Below are 18,919 nucleotides of genomic sequence, written 5' to 3'. Positions count from 1 at the left end.
TAGGGGATTGTGTTAAAGTTAAAGGGCTAACCCCATTTCCATGCTTTGGAATACTGAGGAAATTTTTTATTAAAAACACCCTAAGTTTGTCTCACTCTATCGTCTACATTTTATTTTTAATATCTTAAAAATATCAAATATCATTCACATAGATGAGTTGAATTATTTATAGATGTAAAATAATCTTTGTATCTTTAAGTAGAGTTTTTTAGATTAAAGTAAAATAAAAGAGGATTTTCTTTTTTCTAAAGTAACAAGATGTTTTGTATTATGTCAGTTGAGATTAAAGCAAAGTGTAGCAGTGGAATAATAATAAAGTTAAAACATAAGGTGTTTTTGATAAAAATTTCAAATATAAATAATAATAATAAGGTTAGAGGAAGAGATCACAAGATATTAGAATAAAGAGAAGAGGCCACAAGGTTAAGATTAAGTAATTCAGAAGGGGTGAAGTAACCAAGAGGGGAGTGGTGGGGGTGTTTTGGGAATTGGGCTAATGAGAAGGATTAGAAAAATAAAACCGGTCCGATTTGGGAGTCGTTAGTGGATATTAAAATTGGGCCGGCACGGTTCACGATTTGGCCAGGGGTGGGGTTTTTATTGAAGGATTTGGTTTGGGGCTTTTCATATTTATTTATTTATTTATTTATTTATTTATTTTTCCTTTTTGACCGTACCCACACGAGACATTGCATTGGGAGCATGCCCAGTCCGGTACTTTGAGGGATTGGGTTCAGCAATTGTGATTATATTGTGTTGGGCCTGTTAAGGCTAGTTTAGGAATTTTCTCTTTTTTTTTTTTAGTTGGGGTGGTGGTTTGGGGGATGATAAGGCTTAACAGGGTAGTTTAGGAATTTTCTTTTTTGGAGGGGGGGAATTATAAATTTAGATATAGATTGAACAAGTGAGCTAACATTATTAAAAAGACAGATAAGTAACTTAGGAGTAGCCTGAGTAGCTTAGGTATTTAAAAATTATTAAAAATGATACTAACTAATTATTACACTTCAAGAATTAAGCATACAATGAGGTTGTATTCAAATGTTTTGTTTTAACGAGAAAAGAAAAGAAAAAAAGTAATAAAACTAGCACAAAAATAAAAGATCCAAGAAAAATTAAATTCTTTTACATAACAATATCTATTTGAATATGTTTGACAACGTTGAAACGTAAACAACTAGTTGAACTGCAGGTGCATATTGTAGTTAACATTTTGGTGGCACACTGGACTACCCAAGGAAGAGGATAATATTATCCGATCCCACGTACCAATGGCTTGACCTACGATTTATATCATTATGAGTAGTATGGTTGTAGAGATTTAATTCCTCGAGGTGGTAAGGGATAAGTAAGAAGGTCATTATCATATCTCAAAATAAAAAAATAAAAGCTCATTAAAGAGTTTGACTGTTTGACTAGCATGATCATTAAAGCTTCCTAATGGCAAGTAAGAATTTATGATCACTCATGTGTGCCTCTCTCTCTCTCTCTCTCTCTCTCTCTCTCTCTCTCTCTCTACTGGGTTGTAAGATTAATTTGGAAATAGTCATGGATTCAAGTCGCAAAGTATATTCAGCAATAAAAGTAATGTACCAAAATACCCTGTTCAACAAGTGTAAAACAAACATGGATAAAAAGATAAAAGCATACAACAAAATGCACTTATACAAAGAACAAGCTCTAGTTGCATGAACCAAACAAAATTGAGTTCTTGTAGCTTCCTTAAAACCCTTCTCCCAAATTTTCTCAACAAAAAAAAAATTCCCTGTCCCCGAAGAGTTATAGAAACTATACAAGTTTTTCGAAACCAAGGATATACATTATGCCATGCAATAAAAAAATTAGTACTTGAAGCATCAAAGGGAGGAAACCAAGAGCAAACCCTACAATTAAGTAAGCTTCTCATTGAATTACCATGCTTTAGAAGTCGTGCATCTATACCTTCTTGGCTTTATGTGTTAGCCTTTGCTTAGATTAGCCCACCTCTTGTGTCTTTTACCCATGGAGCCCCAAACCCTAATTGATAGGTTGTGTACTGTGTTCCTTTACATTGCATCTTTTATTATTTTCTTCACACTGCAACCAAAGTCCAGCTTTCACTGAAGTTTATATATCAAGGGCACAAATCCTAAGTGGCAGTCACGAGCCAGGAAGAAGCCCTCTAAGAGATAACAACTTCATATATCCATGCAAGTACCTGTTGTTTGATCTGAATCTTCTTACTGTAGCTCATCAAGCAAGAGTGGTAAATCTGAAAGATATAAGCACCAACAACAAGATAACTTTGGATTCTTATCCCTGCCTCCGTCTCAGTAAACCAACTGTGAACAAAAATCTAAGAGAAATGAGTTAATCCAATACAAAGAGAGACAAATAGTAATTTGATGCTAACTTTTTTGAGTGAAGAAGAAAAAATGGTATCTCAAAATTATTTAAGCATTTCAAATTAAGAAAGATCAAATTGTATATATTTCTACAGTAGCCTGTTGTATGTTTCTTTGCATGAGAACTGTCTGGCCAGAAACATTAGCATACGACAAGTAGCTAAAAACTTAGTATTAATCAAGACAACAAAAATGAAGGATGAGAAATTTCAGAGGTTGAATATACACCTTAAACAGTATAAAAGAATATGATTGATACACAATGAACAAACTAGGAAACTGCTTTAGAAAATAAGCAGAGAACATATTCAAAGTAATAACCAGTAGTTAGATCAGCAAGAGTGTGGAACCTGGAAAACATAAACTGGAACATTTGCAAAACTGACTTTGCAGTGCTCCCTTACGAAATCAAAAAAATTAATGAAAACATTCTACAAGATGTGGCGTGTGAATCAGAGGAGATACCATTTGGAACAGACATCTCATTTCAAGAGTTTTGGCTGCTAATATTCAACAGCTCAGGTAATTTTGTTGTTAATAACTGAAGAATGAACCGTGGTACTTAGCACCCATTAGAGTTCAAGGTTGAAACATTCTTGATTTCAAAAGTGTGCAAGCAACAATGCAGCTGACCCATTTTCTTTCTTAAGCTAATCTTCACTCTCAATTGACCATTTCTATTAACACTCCATGCCCTTCAAGTTTTTACCTAATAAACTTACTAAGTATAGTTCAACTTAGTAACTTCCCATAACCAGAATGATTTCTGAGCCTTATTCCGTTGCAAAGAGAAGTCTTGAATTCATGCAAGAACAACCGTTTGCACTTCCCCTTGTTAACAAAATAAATGGTTTGAATCATTCCACACATCAGTGAGAAGACTCATGCACATATTATCTAGAGTTTAGGCATTTTAGACCTTGGGACCATAATCGTCAACTGTTTGTTGAGTACTGAACTAGCTGATAGAGCCTAATAATCCTCCTTAATGCACCTTACCATTCCCTTTGGTTAGTTGGAGTGAATTTTCATGATATTAGAAGATTGGTCTATTTCAGGTTCTCTTTTCTTTTTCCATCAATTTTTTCGGAGTACTATCTTTCGCTTCTGATTGGCAGCTGCCCAGAAGATTTTCACTTGTTACCTAAAATCTGAAAAAATTTAGAGAGAAGAAAACCACATAAAACTAGGACCGAAAGTTTAGGCAGCCCAGAGAAACAGGGGATTTTATGGCAATTAAAACATGCCTAGGCAGTAAATATTGAGTTCCGTGCCAGATCAGATCTATGTTCCATCATTAAATGGAGGGATCACTTTTTCCTTCAAGGCCTTCAGGGCTTCCCCAATTCCATCCTAGAAAACATACATGGATTATTTAATAGGTTCAGCTGTTGCAGTGAAACAAATCTGAAAGGAAACTGAGTCACCACATTGCACATACCTCGGAAGAAATTCTGTGAGCTATGTTAGCTGCTTGAGCTTTGACCTCAGGGGATAATGCCATTTTAATAGCTCTGGATAGGGCACCTGCAGCTTGATTTATGCTTGAGATGTCATTATCATCTGGAATCAGATGCTGTCTTTGTAGTGGTTCTGGAGCAACTCCTAGCCAGCAAAGCCTCTCCGCCCAGTAAAACTGATCTAGTAGGAAGGGGCACACAACCTGCATAAACAAAAATATTAATACCTCTTTGCATGTGGGAAGAGGAATAATAGTATCTTTCTTGTGAACTAAATCATATTGAAAGAACAAACTCTCACAAACACTACCTAAATGCATAAGTAGAAACTGGATGTGCATAACTAAATCTGTTTGTCTAAACTAGAAGTATATACAAGAAATTCAACTAACAAAAATTCTGAGGTATTCTTCTAATAACCATACAATTGTTCACTTTATAACTAACACCACCTGCACAGGGAAGTTGTTAGCACTAATTAGTATTATTAAATGAGTCTATTTGTAAGTGTTTATAGAAAGATTCACTCCTTACCTGCATAACTTGACTAGCATATGTCAGACCAACATGCATGTGTGTGTACAATTTGACGGAAAAATTTCTGTTGGCTTCTATAGAATATGTTTAACAGGCTTCGAGAGGACAGACTTAGTTGACACCTCAACTAACTAAATTTTGTAGTTTTTTTCATAGTAAAATGGGATAAATTATGCTTTCCAGAATATGACTAGACATGACAACTTGTAAAGAATGAATCTTCATAGCCATGAAAGTAACTATTCATTTTTGTGTGAGATAAGCCAACAAATGTATTGGCTATAGATCAGATACAACAGAGCTTATGATGCATTCTTAAGAATAAATAGATTGTGAATAGACATAGGCTACTGCATGTTCCTTATAGATGAAGAGGAAAATGAATATAGATAGAATTGAAAAGTGTATTGCAACAATAGCAGCAGGAATTTCAGAGAAACAAGAGCCAATCTAAACAGTTCTTCCAGATTTTCTTTCACTTGGAAACAGCAATGTCAACACGAATAGAGAACCAGAACAAAAGAAGAATATCAGAAGTGCCATTTACAACCTGAGGGATGCCAGCATGCAGTGCTGCAGCAGTGGAGCCACTGTTCTCAAATCAGGGCAGGTATAAAATTCAGTTCATCAACTGTTCAGGAAAAAAATTTAAGTTAAAATAATTTCAAGTCCCTCACCTGCCTCCATGATGAACTGCAACAGCACATCTAGGAAAAAGCCAGCTGTATGGTATTGTGCTGATAATATATCGATAAAGAACATCCATTAAATATTAAATGACAAAGGAAGAAGTATCAAAAAGATAGTGAAGTTGTGAACATTCTGACAATTCCTACCCAGAGAAGCAGAAGAGACGGTCATTAAAGAGGAAAGTGCTATCTTCATGGCACACAGCTCGTTCCAGTACAGCTGATTTTGATGATGCACCAGCAATCGATTGAATGGTAGCATCTAGTGGCTTGTAACCAGATGAGAAAAGGACAAATTTATACTCTGTGCTCTCTACAACAGCTTCAAGTACCATCAGAAATGCTTGAGGATTTCTAAGAAAACCCATGCTGCAATGATGGATTTCATCTAAGAGATTGTGCAAAATGAACATTGGGTTTGCAAAAACAGCCATAAATAATTGGAGCATCTGTGCAAGTTAGATTGTTGGTCTACCCAAATCAAATTGAACTAGGAATTTGGACGACGAAAATAAATGAGAATCTCATCATCAACTAAAGTCATGACCAACTTGATTATTGATTTAGTTCATTCTGTTCTATTAAATTTGGACTGGAAACTGCACATGAGAACTCTGGGAGATTTTTATTTTACTCAAGAATATGAGAAGTGCCATTTATTTTACTCAGTAGCATATAATGTACCTTCCAATAGAATTTAGCCCTACAAATACTGGTAAACATGGTCTCGAGGAATCCATGAGAAAATTCTGTAGGGCAGCATGATTTGCACAAAGTCTGTCCATGGAAATCACAGATCTATAAGGATTTGGACGAAAAATTTCCCTGCATCTATGACATGAAAATTGCCACTCCATAGGAAGAAACCAGAAGCCGCAAATGTAAACATTTGATGGCCAATAACCTGTCATGCTTGTGTTAGTACACAGAACCAGATTCTAAAAAGTCAGCTCTTCAGATCAATCAATCCAATGGAGCACTCAAAGAAAATAATACAATGTCACTGAACTAGAAGTTTTATATGTTATTGATATTTGATAAGTACCCTTTAAGAACAATTTGAAGATCAATTGCCTAAACTACTAACTGAAACAGCAATATCTCAAAACTGAAAGTTAAGTCATACCTGGGAACTCTACAATTTCCTTGCTGAACCCATACCTGCTTAGTGCAAAATGAGTTCAAGTTTTCAACAATCTCATTGGCATATATATGCAATAAGACATTTAAAACACAAGCCAAAATGACATCAAATCAAGATATAATTAACACGTGAATAGAGTTATCCTCACTTCAAAATAAAATTAATAAAAATAACTAAAATCATGAAGGTGTCTCGGAAAGACACGATGTTGAAGTATGATTTAATCATCAAATATCAGAATACAAACAAGTATCAGATTATTAATCCATTTGCTCCTTACCTGGTCATTGTGACCCCCTTTGTGAGGAGGCACCCCTTCTCCCGAAGGAGTTGGTTCCAAAATAAATAAAACCTACAATTGCACATTAATAATTTGTTCAGACAAACTAAAAGCTACTAGCTCATTCTTATGGTTTAAGTACCTCCCTTCCACATACAAGTTGAAATAGAATACTTTAAGATGTCAAAAGTCTAATGGGATTACTAGTTACTATAGTAGAATACTGAAAAAGTTTCGATGAGTATCCAATGTCAGATATTGGCACCACCATAGTGGTGTGAATGTGAGTAAAGTAAACCACCTATTGGATTTGGGGATGACTTCTATGAACATATTGCACTCCCTCGACCCAACATTCGTGAGGACCTGGTCACTGGAACACTTTTACACTGGTATCAGCCAGTTGTCATTAACCGTGTCCTTTTTGACATCAAGGAATGCCCTATTAGATATAATGATATTATCTCAGCAAATTTATCTACTATAGTTTATACTATACTTTCTTTAAGCAAGCAAAGTAGATATATTGAAGCAACCAACATATACATGGGCAGTTCAGGTATCATTCGTCCATTGATTCCCAACCAGATTTCAACATTGAAATTCTTGACCCAACCAGATTTCAACTATGAAATTCTTGAGCAAGATTACGAACCAGTCCTACACAATAATTAATATAAGCATGTCTGGTTTTTCCAATTAGTTCAAATAGAATCTGAGAACAGCTCCTTACAGCTGATGCTTGAGAATGAGGCCACCATGTCTATATGGAGAGGCAAAACTACAATTCACCCAACATATGTTTCTAAATCAACACGCAAATTTCATAATTGCCAGTTTATGCTGAAAGTATTTGAATCTTACAGTAGTAGTGGTGATTGTGCCCGCATGTGCCACAAAGGAAGATTAGTAACTGGATCCTGCAGTTGTTACAAAAGCAACTTCAAGGAAATTCCCCCAAAAAAGGAAAGAAAGAGAAGTGGTGAATAATATATTAACAGAACAATGTTAAAGAGCCGTTATAAGCAACAGTGCTTGTAAAGGTTAAACCCACTGTGAAAGGCACTGGACTTAGATTCAAACAATCACTTCTCCATGATCCCCAATTGTCCATAAAGAGTGGCCACATCCAGTGGGCAATATCTTTCCAGCATACCTATCAATTATTTAAGACATTTTAATCTCATGCAACACAAATGAGACTTTCAAGGGGAGTATAACAAGCCAGTACAGAGTAAATTCAGTGTTCCATGCATGAAGCAAGGTTGAAAGTTACTCTTAAAAGTACAATCAAAAGTACAACAGAAGGAAGATCAGTAGATTGAACCCATTGCTGGTAATTATTTTCCTGAATTTACTTGTTATGATATACTAGAGGAGAATAATGTGCTAGGATCTAGATTCCCAAACTGCAAGGAGAGAGCTCCAAGGAGTTGTGTCTGATTTTGTGGTTATATACTATGAGTAAAATGCTGTTGAGCCATTAAACCTGAGTCCATGATAGCTTCATTCAACAGCAATTTAGTTGCTCGTACATGAAGTTCTATCTGAGAAATATGCCTCTTTGGAAGTCTTACAATTGCTCTGCCTCTAGCAGAGGAAAGATACATATGGAGTTTTAGTGCACCAAATTAAGTTTCTGATAGATGGATCACTCATAATTGGCATGATGGTATTTAAGAGATTACTACCAGTACCCATCAATCATTCCCTTTTGTGGAATAGGGTTAACGAGGAAATCACTTTATAACATGTTGCAGCCATACCATACTGCAGGTTATATCGCTACTTCAAATAACTAATAATGATGTTAAATGGCTAATCAGCTCTAATATCATTGGATGGGCAATGCAGATAATCATGAGGACACATTTTATTTGCAAAAGGGCCAGATCAGAGATCTTCCCAACCATTCATTTTTTACTGCTTTTATCAAATTCACCTACGTCCTAATATAGTCACAAATGGCAGGAGCACCGCAGATTTTAACCCTAGTAAACAACTCTCAGCTTCACTAAGTATGTTTATCTTCAACTTCCCATTAGGTAAGCAATCAACTTCATTTTGAACTCCACTCATGCTTACACCATGTCCAATTCTGCCTCCAAATTCACAATTCAATCCAAGATCATCTTATGCAATTCAAGGACTTCAGTCCATTTTCCAAAGAGGCAACTACAACTCAGTTGGGAAGATAGAGATACTCTGATTAACTAGCCATAAAAATGCAAACAAACATGCATGTCATGAAACCCATAAGACACAATAATGCATGTAAAAGTCTTTCATACCCATACCGTGTTTGCGGGAGCTTCTTGAAAATATTTGTACAAGAAAGGAAGCTCCTGTCTAAACTGACGTTCAAATGATGAAGGGGCACTAGACAAGACAATGACATGTTAGAAGATGAAAGTAAACTCCACAAAGTAGTATACCAGAAAAACAACCAATGTCAAGTTCACACTGCAATATACAGTGTACTGAATAATAGATAAAACATTACCATGGATAAGAAAAGCCATAGTACCTGTAAGGAACAAGATAAGGAGCAGTTATAACACATTCAACCTGGAATAATTCTGCAAGATGCCAACCTTCCTGGATCACGAGAAAGGATAAAATACTTCACAAGATAAAAAGTATCTAAAACACAAAATAAAGAGGACATGCAAATTTCAAAATAGCAAGATATGGCACCCTAGGATGTAAACGCAAAGAATTCCTTCATACTGCACAGCAGCTAGAAATTAAAAGCATAATAAAAAGGATTAGCATGTGAAATTTCTGGTTACCAAAGCAAAGAAATTGATAGCAATAAAATCACCCTCCATGCTTGGATCATCTCCAAAAACCCCTTCAAGTGCAGATAAACATTCTTGCCTGTGTTCCTTCTGAATGATCTTTTTGCGCAAAGAAAATGATATTTGGTCGACATGTGATTGAGGAATCTCACCTTCAGAACCTACTAAAAGTTAAAACATGTTGACGTTTCTTACTGTGTGTACAAAAGGAATGAAGTACATGCAGAGATGTCGAGGATCTTTTGAAGATCTAACCTGAGATGTTGTCGTGTTGATGAGCAGCAAGAACAGGGGCACTGGATATTGGCATATAGGTAACATTTTTACATGCCAAATGTGCACTTAAACTCTGCAAAATCACAACATTATTCCAAACAACAAGATTGGGCAACTAAACAGGCTCATAAATGAAATTGGGTGTACAGATATCATCTTACAACAGACCTGATGAGCTAAATGGGTTATTAAAACCACTTGGTAGTGCTGCTGGTCACATGCAAAAGCTGTAGCAAGGGCCTGTGAACAAAAATAGTGTTGTTTAAGTGGTGATATAATGTGTCATATTGGGTCACAAAAGCATAATCAAGTTTTGAAATTATAAAGCAATGGGGATCTAAGAAATCCGATAAACACAACATATAAAAATGACAACAAAACTGAAACTTTACTGACCCCTTCGCACTTCATTATTGGTTATTGGCTTTCAGTAATCAGATATAAAAAGAAGACATATAAATGCACAATGCAATAACCTTACAATTGCAAAGTTAACTTTAATACGTTTTTGCAACATAAATCCCAAATATAGTGCAGTTTCTTCTTCCTTTTCGGACAACCATGGAGAAAGAGAGTCCTCTCCTCACTCGAGGTAATAATGTTCCATCATTCTAAGTCATTAACTATCGTAAAAAGCACATCAAAACTATCTGGCGTTGTCTTCTATCATAAATATAAATTATAATTAGAAAAAAGGAATATCATTTCTTTCAGAGGTACATGAATCATCCATTTATGAGCATTTCTCAAGAATCTTTCAAAAATAAGTCTAATCGATGGCAATACAAGGCAAAGGAGACGGAATCTAAAGGATGACCTAAAATTCAAGATGATACATCCGATTTAAGCCTTTCAACAACTCTAATTTGACTTTAAGATTAAACTCGGATTGAAGAACCAAATGTGGTTCGCGACCATTGCAAGAATTGCAACTTCGTATAGTTCATGATCAAAATTTCTAGGGTTCGAGAAATGAGTAAAGAGCGGTAGAGAAGGAGACGCGTTACAACCGCGATCGGATAGACGTCGCCTTTGGTACCGAAGGCCATGAACACCGCTCGAGGTCTCCGTTCCTTCGCGCCGAGGTCACCCTCCATCGAGTTTCCTACCAAACTCCAAACTGGATTCGAATCCAGAACGACGTCTAAGTGTAAACGGATCAGAGCAATGGAAGATCCGAACTCGAATCAATAGGACAACTAATGTTCATCTTTGGCTTTTTTTTTCCTTTTACTTTTTTTTATTGAATTTTTAACATAATTACCACTAAAAACTTTCCAAATATCATAATTAACACTACATTTTATAATTATCATAATTGCAGCTAAATTTTTTGTACTCTTTCAAAAATGGCATTCTTTAATTAAATTTTACTATTATGATTAACACCAAACTCAAATTAAAAAAAAAATCTTTTTCTCTATATAAATTATTCAAATATATGCTACCCAATATTATAGTACAATGAAAATTATCTTCTTCTTTTTTACTAATGATAAAAATTGTTATAAAAATTTTATGAGTTAGATATATTTTATCATCTTGTACTTATATCTAAAATTATTTTACACGTGTATTTTAAAAGTCTTAAATCAATCCATATACTTATAACTAAAATTAGATCGTAGTTTTTCTATTAAACTTAATTAAGGCACGCATGCCGTGTTTATTAGGCAAAACACGGGTCTTTTTAGGATCACACTATCAAATGACCAAAATAGTCATAATTTGTATCGTTATTCAATAAAGTGTACTATTAGATGTAACGTAACTACTAAACTTTATAAAAATTTAGTTAATCATATTACTATTCAAATAACTTAGAAATGTTCTTCCATGTTATCATATGTCCAAGCTGAATGTACTAAAAAAAAAGGCTATGGAAGAGACTATGAGAATGAGAAAGAAAGAGTTATTTAGAAGAAAATAAGAGAATGATCGTTTTTCAAGAGAAAATAACTTATATAAGAGTGAGAGGGTGTTTTAGTCCAAAATATATAGGAATAAGAGAGAGAGAATTCAGCTCGATAATATATTTTGGATGTTATTTGAGTGCTTAAGTTTCAATTAACAGTCATATTTTAATCATAAATAGAGGAAATATTTTGAGACTTTTTACGGTATAAGATGATAAAATAAGTTTGGGCATAAGCAAAAGATGGTAAAATATATTTAACACATTTTACATTCTAAATCTTAAGGTATTTTAATTATTTTATATGACTTTAATAATATTACGTTAGAAATATTCTATTAAAATTAATTATAATAAATAATTTTGAATGAGTAAAAAAAATAACTAGTAATTATAATATTTAAAAAATGTAATAGTAATTATAATAATCTGAAATCTTTCTTTGGTACTCGTGTAAGAAAATAATTTTTAGAACGATTGGTTTACTTATGTAACATATATATTGAATAAATTTTTTTATCTTTTATATCTAATACATGATTAGCCTATTATTATATTGACAAATTATGTAACCAAGCACTTTTTTCTGAAAAAACTACACACAAATTTATTTATTCATAAAAGATAATCTAATACAAATTGAAAGATAATATAGAGCGACACTTCTTTAACACAAACATTCGATTTGACAATAACAACAATAACAACAGTAAGTATTACAATAAAAAAAATATCATGCTCAAAGGCTTAAAGTATAAATAATAATAAGCATAACCCAAGTATATATAGATACAAAGGAAACTAAGATCAACTTGTATCTTACCTCCACTAACGATTTAATGCAGGCAAGTTGTATCTCATTTATTACTCGTGTTCATGTAACATGAATATTCAAACATGGCTACAATTTATTTTACTTATATGAGCTAAATCATGTTGAATAAGTTAACCTTCGAAGGTCAACTTGTTTAAGATTTCCTATTCATGACCGATTCATAATAATCCACGTACGTAATTCTTCTACGGTGTCCGGTTCACCACGTCACTCGCATTAATATGTAGTTTGGGTTAGCGGGTTCTCGGATCTATACCCGATAAATCCGCTATGGCTGGTTCACAGCAACGATTGATCCAATGCATCGGGCGGTGCCCTCCCCTCTGGCTTTCTATTTCTTTTTCTTTTTCTTTTCCATCTTCTTCTCTGTTATCGGCAATGGACTAATTCTGTTTCAGTTTTTAAAAGTAGAGAGAGCGAAATCGAATCATAGATCACGAAATGTTTCTCCAGACGGTAATCAATACTTTATCCCAAAAAAGTTGCCTATTTGCGCGTAATTTTTGTTCGCTGTTCGGTGAGTCCGTGAAATTGAAGGGTGTTTGTTGAACTCGCAGGCATGGAGGAAGGTGGCTTTCGGGTTGTATGGGTTGACGCAGTTCACAAAATCCGGCTTCCAGTAATCTATTATTCTTAATTGATTCAGCTTTTACTTCCTTTTTTTGGATTTCTAGTGCAATTTTTATAAGATTTTGATGTCCATTGGTAATTATTGGCATCCTTTATTTGGGATTACTGGAGAATTGGAGATGGGTAGATAGTTTTTAAACAGGAGAAGAGTGGATTAGATAGTATCATCCGTGAGATGTATGGCTTCCAGTACATCTAAATGCTTGTTCGAAGAAAGAAACTGAGAGTGTTATAGTTTTGAGAATGAAATGATATGTGGTTTCAAAAATAGGTGTAGGGTGTAAATTTTATTGCAAGGTCATTGATTTACAATTACGCGTGAGGCTTAGTCTTATATGAAGTGAATAAAAAAAAAGAATTAGATTATTGGATCCATAACCTAACAGCTTAGCCTCTTGGGTTGACTTGGGTTCTAATATGTTTAACGATCTGTTCCACCACTATGGTTGGATATCTAGCCTCCCCATTGTAAAGTACAGTCTTAAGTTCATTGTTCCTTACTTTAATTCTACATTTTTTGAATCCATGATAAAGGGGCTTAATATTTGTTCATATATGATAAAGTATGATAAATGAGCAAATGCTATGATAAAGAAGATGTTATGATATTTGGATTTTTGGTGGTGGGTTTTCTCATGTTGAACTTCAATTACCCAGGGAACATTCCAAAAAATTCATAGAGGAGGATATGATAACCCGGATGGAAGGGAAGAATTGCTTGGTGACAGGAGCTAATTCTGGCATTGGTTTTGCAACTGCTGAGGGGCTGGCTTCACGGTATTATTTATTTTTATTTTTCCAATGCTGTATTATTTTGGATAAACATTACTTTTATCTGGAAATGTGATATCGTACAAACATCTGTGTTGTATTTTTGCAGTGGTGCAACTGTTTATATGGTCTGTCGTAATAAGGAGAGGGGAGAGGATGCCCTCTCTAAGATTCAATCCACCACCGGCAATCCAAATGTTCATCTGGAGGTATGATACTAGAAGTAGTAATCTAATTGCAATGTTGATCTGACTATGATCTGTCTGCTGCTTGAGTTGATACATGTAGGGAACAAGTCTTCCTTGCGCACGTTATTAACATTTTTACTTTCTCTTTTTATTTATATGTAATAAATCTTTTCACCATTTTCGTATTCTATGGCAGGTTTGTGATCTCTCCTCTATCAAGGAAGTCAAGTCATTTGCGTCTAAATTTTCAGCAGAGGATAAACCACTCCATGTTTTGGTAAGTTACTATTGGTTAACTTTTAGATGTTAGTTTCGTTCAATTTTTGTACATATTTGTTTCTATCGGTGGTTAAGGTCTATAGGCACATCAAGTCCCTGATAGAGTGACAGTAGAACTACATATGCTTGATTGTTACTAAACCAAAATATACGACAGAGTAATTGTGATATTTCAATGAGCATAAATAATGTCTTTTTTCCTTTCTCGAAAGTTTATGCACAGAGTAATTCGTTTCCATACTGTGTACTTCTTAACAGCGCAATAATGTTTATGCAGTTAAATATTTAATATTACTAACCTTACCTGTTTGTTTAGGTTAACAATGCTGGTGTACTTGAAAACAAGCGGGTGACTACACCAGAAGGGTACGTCCCTTTGAGATGCATAATGAATTTTTATGTTTCACTTTCCCTTTTACGAATAAAGTTGAGCGTACACATAGGATGTTAACATTAGCAATTATCTTAGGTTATTTGCTTTTACTTATGACATCTGATACTGATTGTCACTGTTTTAAGACACACTACCTGCTCTTAATGTCTGTTAACTTTTTTTTTCTTATCCAGGTTAGAATTAAACTTTGCTGTTAATGTGGCAGCAACTTATGCTATAACAGAGCTGATGATGCCATTGTTAGAGAAAACAGCACCTGATGCTCGTGTTATTACAGTCTCATCAGGTGGTATGTACTCAACACCATTAACCAGGGATTTGCAGGTATATCTTTTTTTTTCATACACTCAGGGCAAAGGAACTTCTATATAGATCTGACATTTTCTTATTGACTACTTTTTTTTTCACATGCTAATAAATTTGTCGGCATACATATCCTTTGTTTCGAACTGTTTCAATTTTGCTATTTACATTTGCTTCATTCAGATCTTTTTAGTAGTTTTTAATTGGATACTTGTGCTATAATAGTCTGCTCATGTTTCTAGTGCTGGATCTGTAACATCTATCTGTGCCTTCTCTCTGCAGTTCAGCGAAAATAATTTTGATGGGACGCTACAGTATGCTAGAAATAAGAGAGTGCAGGTCAGTGAAGGTTCCTTCATAACACAGTCTTTATAAGACTGCACCGTATTTTTCTTTCCCTAGAGCTCTGCATCTCTTCCAAAATGATGCTCTCAAAACTAGTAGTAGCTTCTATATGCACTTTCACGTAGATGTTTGACTGTGGTAGAAACAGCTTATTTTGTTTTTGTATTCAATTAGGAAATTCATTCATAAATAAATATGATGTAGGCTCCATCAAAGAGCGGCAGAAGAATAATTGGTTCATTTTTGTATTATAAATGATTTGAGAAAAAAATATATTTGACTCAAAATTGGGCCCCGTTGACAAAATTTGTGGAAGTTGTGTTGAAAAGCAGATGGATGCTACAATTCTGTGGAACCTATTGTTATTCTCATAAGAGGGATACATATACTTGCAGTTGGGATATCTAAATCAGACAAAGAAGATAACTGTATCCACCACAAATCCTAGAGGACATCAAGCAGTCATGAAAGAGTATGTCATAAAACTAGGATCAAATCATATCTGGAATTAATTGCTTCATTAGAAACTTTAATTTTAAAAAAAAAACTCTTATTAATAGTCTTCATCTGATTCCACCTTTAACCTGATATAATTATTATATGATACACAGTAACTCCTATTTTCTACTGGTTGTTCTCTTTCTCTTGCCGGACGAAAGCACCTATCTTTTCTGCTGGAGATGTCAATCTCCAGCAAAGATGGTTGATTTGACTGCAAGCTACGTGTTATATTTGAAGTGATTATATGTGACTAGGGCTGTAATTTTGCTGCAATGCTGAATATATTCCACTTAATTTCTGCAACGTTGTTTCTATTTGATCTATAAGGATCTCATTTACTGAGGTGAATTGTTTCTACCTATCTGTGGTGTATCAGGAGAAGAAAACAAAGTTTAAGACACTGAACACACGATACTCCAATCTGCAAGAAGAAAACATTTTACATGCTTTTTATTCTACTTTTTTGGATGTCGTTACATATCTGGAATTATCTCCCCTCCCTGTGAAATTTCAGGTGGCACTAACTGAACAGTGGGCAGAAACATACAAAAATAAGGGGGTTGGTTTCTACTCGATGCATCCAGGTTGGGCTGATACACCTGGAGTAGCTAAAAGCTTGCCCAGTTTTTCCGAAAGGTCGATATCCTACATCTTTCATTCTTTCCCATTGATAACTGCTTCCAAGGTGTCATACAACTCATTAAATCACTTGGATAAATATAATGCCAGGTTATCAGAGAAGCTTAGAACAAGCGCTGAGGGAGCAGACACCGTGATCTGGTTGGCATTGCAACCAAAGGAAAAGTTGGTATCAGGTGCATTCTACTTTGATCGTGCGGAAGCACCTAAACATTTGCTGTTTGCAGGGACTGCAAAGTCCCATGCAAACATAGGTTCAATTGTGGAGACCCTTCAGTCCTTGTGCAACATACCTGCTAAAGTTTGAGGCTGCTTGATCAAAGGGAAGAAGGAGCATTGCGCCAAAGTTCTGTATGCAGTATGAAAGCTTTTTTTTTTTTTCAAACATCAAGTAGATCGATTGCTTTATCATCAAGTAGCTACATCTACGGATTGTGAGGTAAAAAGATACAAATGTAATGAGAATGATTCCATTATGGAGTGATTGTAATTTCTTGTGCATTGATTTGATCTAAATAATAGGGAATGCGGCTGATATATTGTTAGCATTAGAATAAAAAATAAAAAAACATTGCACCAGCCGGGAATCGAACCCGGGTCTGTACCGTGGCAGGGTACTATTCTACCACTAGACCACTGGTGCTCTTGTGAAAGATTATTTTCTAGATCTAATAATTCTTTCTTAAGAATTCAAAACGTTGACTGGCGACTTCATATGACGGTCGCACAAAACCTTCCTTCCCGGATATCTACTTCATGATCTGGATGAAGGTGTTGAGCACCGGAAACAACAAGACGACGACGAGCACGGCTCCGGCGACGACGGCGATACACATCCACTTCCTCGACCCCTTCTGGTACTCCCTCGCCGTCCCGAGCTCGTCCGTCCCCCGCCTCACGAACGAGCTGGCGTGCGCCACGTGGCTCTGGATGTCGTTGAGCTGGTGCCCCTGCGCCTCCACCAGCGCCGCCATGTCGAGGAACACCTGGTGAAGGTCCAGCAGGCTCCTCTCGATCTCTTTCACCGCGTCGTGCCGCTCCTGGATCTCTGATATGGTGTCCATCACCTGCCCTCGCCCCTGCTCCTGAATCGCCTTCTGCAGGAACGTCTCGCTTTCGCCGGAGGAGATTAGGCTCTCGATGGTGCTCTCGTCGGCGCGCTCGCCGGTCACGGTGTAATACCGCCGTCCGACCGTTTCTTTGTACTCGGTGGCGATCCGGGCCCTGAGGCCTTGGAAGTCGTCCATGAGATCTTTGAGCTTCTTCCCGAGGCCACCAACGACCGAGGTGCGGGTGCGGTCGGCGGAGGAGCCGGGCCCGCAGCCGGGGAGTTTGCGGTGGGCAGCGTTGGATTTATCGAGCGCCTCGAGCTTGCCCTTCACCGCCTTCGCGTGGCGGAGGACGGCGTCGATGTCGGCATCCATGCGGGCGCGGAGGTCCTTCACGGTGCGGGCGGTGTGGGCTGTCTTGGTCTCCTCGTTGGCGTCCTGGAGGCGGCGGTAGAGCTTCTCGAGGCTGCGGAGGTCGTCTTTGACGTTCTCCACGTCTTCGAAGAACTTATCGAGGTTTATGCTTTCCTTCCCAAAGTCATCAGCCGGCATGCCGCCTATGCCGTACTCCATGTCGTCGAGGTGGACCTGCTGCTTGAGGTCCGTGTACCTCTTGAACGAGGTAGTCGAGAAGAGATCGTTCATTTTGACAAGCAGTAATTCTACACGACCATATACATATATACACTAATTGGTAATTTACAAGATGTTACGTTTATTGGGTCGATTAGAGTTGAAATGGTTTGACGTAAGGAGATGGAGGAAGGAGAAGGCAGAGAGAGAGGCGTGGGAGACGAAGATGACCGCTTTCTCTTTGGGGGGGAAGGTGAAAGAAGAGAAGAGGAGGAGAGGAGGAGAGGAGAAGAGAGAAGAGGGGAGGAATGCCATTTGGCAAGTTATTTTTAAGATTGCTACAATAACTGCTGTCCAAGCATTAGAGGGGAGAAGAGAATCCCCGAGTTGACCCAGTCGTACGTACGTCGGAAGCAAGGCTGTCGATCAACGATCTTCTTGACAACTAACCTTATCGAGTTCATAAAAGAAAGTTTTAGGGAAAATATACTACATCAATCTATGTGTTTGTGATTGCGTGTTATTAATTTCAGAATTAAAATTAATTTGAAATTAGTAATTTAAGCAATTTAAAACTCAAATTTTTGAAGAATTTTAATAGATTTGTAATTATGGTTAATTTTATGATAGTTAATTAGCCGAATAGATTTACGGAGTTATGAGTTTTTCGAGAATACCAAATAATATTTCTTCTTTATTTATCGAAATAAAAAACTAGATTTGCTCAGTTGCATAAATATTATATACTAAAGTTTAGAAATAAAAACTAACAATTAGTAATTAATCTTCCTTTACCATGGGAAGCATCATTTTTTGATCAGTAAGCAATAATACCTCTACCTTAATTAAACTAAGGAAAGTGCTTCAGTCTATGTAAGTAGTATAGATGTCTAAGATATTGGAGATTTGCATTAAACTCTTATCTT

The 18,919-nt window shown here is 36.1% G+C and overlaps 3 protein-coding genes and 1 non-coding gene across 13 annotated transcripts; 1 reads left to right on the top strand and 3 right to left on the bottom strand.

The window, feature by feature from the left end:
- Nucleotides 1–1,662: 1,662 nt before the first annotated feature.
- Nucleotides 1,663–10,714, bottom strand: LOC140782589 (sterol 3-beta-glucosyltransferase UGT80B1). Of its 9 annotated transcripts, XR_012107907.1 has the most exons (18): nucleotides 10,582–10,714; nucleotides 9,740–9,811; nucleotides 9,551–9,644; nucleotides 9,287–9,459; nucleotides 9,022–9,092; nucleotides 8,792–8,873; nucleotides 7,549–7,650; nucleotides 7,359–7,414; nucleotides 6,495–6,566; nucleotides 6,197–6,231; nucleotides 5,755–5,974; nucleotides 5,218–5,439; nucleotides 5,059–5,118; nucleotides 4,932–4,971; nucleotides 3,826–4,047; nucleotides 3,632–3,737; nucleotides 2,198–2,321; nucleotides 1,663–2,076 (listed from the first exon to the last, which is right to left on the bottom strand). XR_012107907.1 is itself a non-coding variant. In XM_073129232.1 (17 exons), the coding sequence occupies exons 1-16, from the start codon at nucleotides 10,666–10,668 to the stop codon at nucleotides 3,669–3,671; spliced, it is 1,677 nt and encodes a 558-aa protein (XP_072985333.1). In that variant the 5' UTR covers nucleotides 10,669–10,714; the 3' UTR covers nucleotides 2,182–2,321; nucleotides 3,632–3,668. The 9 variants fall into 9 exon arrangements, 6 of the variants coding, with proteins under 6 accessions (XP_072985333.1, XP_072985335.1, XP_072985336.1 ...); XR_012107908.1 differs by lacking the exon at nucleotides 3,632–3,737; XR_012107909.1 differs by lacking the exon at nucleotides 5,059–5,118 and having other exon boundaries at nucleotides 4,932–5,012.
- Nucleotides 10,715–12,614: 1,900 nt separating this feature from the next.
- On the top strand, nucleotides 12,615–16,906 carry LOC140782885 (uncharacterized). 2 transcript variants are annotated; one of them, XM_073129735.1, is made up of 10 exons: nucleotides 12,615–12,777; nucleotides 12,879–12,940; nucleotides 13,609–13,728; nucleotides 13,832–13,931; nucleotides 14,107–14,187; nucleotides 14,506–14,555; nucleotides 14,757–14,907; nucleotides 15,169–15,225; nucleotides 16,247–16,368; nucleotides 16,462–16,906. In XM_073129735.1, exons 1-10 carry the CDS (start codon nucleotides 12,763–12,765, stop codon nucleotides 16,676–16,678), a joined length of 975 nt encoding a protein of 324 aa, XP_072985836.1. In that variant the 5' UTR covers nucleotides 12,615–12,762; the 3' UTR covers nucleotides 16,679–16,906. The 2 variants fall into 2 exon arrangements, with proteins under 2 accessions (XP_072985836.1, XP_072985835.1); XM_073129734.1 differs by having other exon boundaries at nucleotides 16,109–16,368.
- A 37-nt stretch (nucleotides 16,907–16,943) lies between these two features.
- On the bottom strand, nucleotides 16,944–17,014 carry TRNAG-GCC (transfer RNA glycine (anticodon GCC)). The gene has a single exon. It is a non-coding gene; the product is annotated as a tRNA-Gly (tRNA).
- Nucleotides 17,015–17,120: 106 nt separating this feature from the next.
- On the bottom strand, nucleotides 17,121–18,065 carry LOC140782886 (syntaxin-124-like). Its single transcript, XM_073129737.1, has one exon. The coding sequence runs from the start codon at nucleotides 18,063–18,065 to the stop codon at nucleotides 17,121–17,123; it is 945 nt and encodes a 314-aa protein (XP_072985838.1).
- Between the last annotated feature and the right edge of the window lie 854 nt (nucleotides 18,066–18,919).

The sequence above is a fragment of the Typha latifolia genome, chromosome 2 (assembly GCF_019914945.1).
Source record: "Typha latifolia isolate L0001 chromosome 2, TyphaL0001v2, whole genome shotgun sequence".
NCBI classification, from domain to species: domain Eukaryota; kingdom Viridiplantae; phylum Streptophyta; class Magnoliopsida; order Poales; family Typhaceae; genus Typha; species Typha latifolia.
This window is presented reverse-complemented; position numbering and strand designations above follow the sequence as displayed.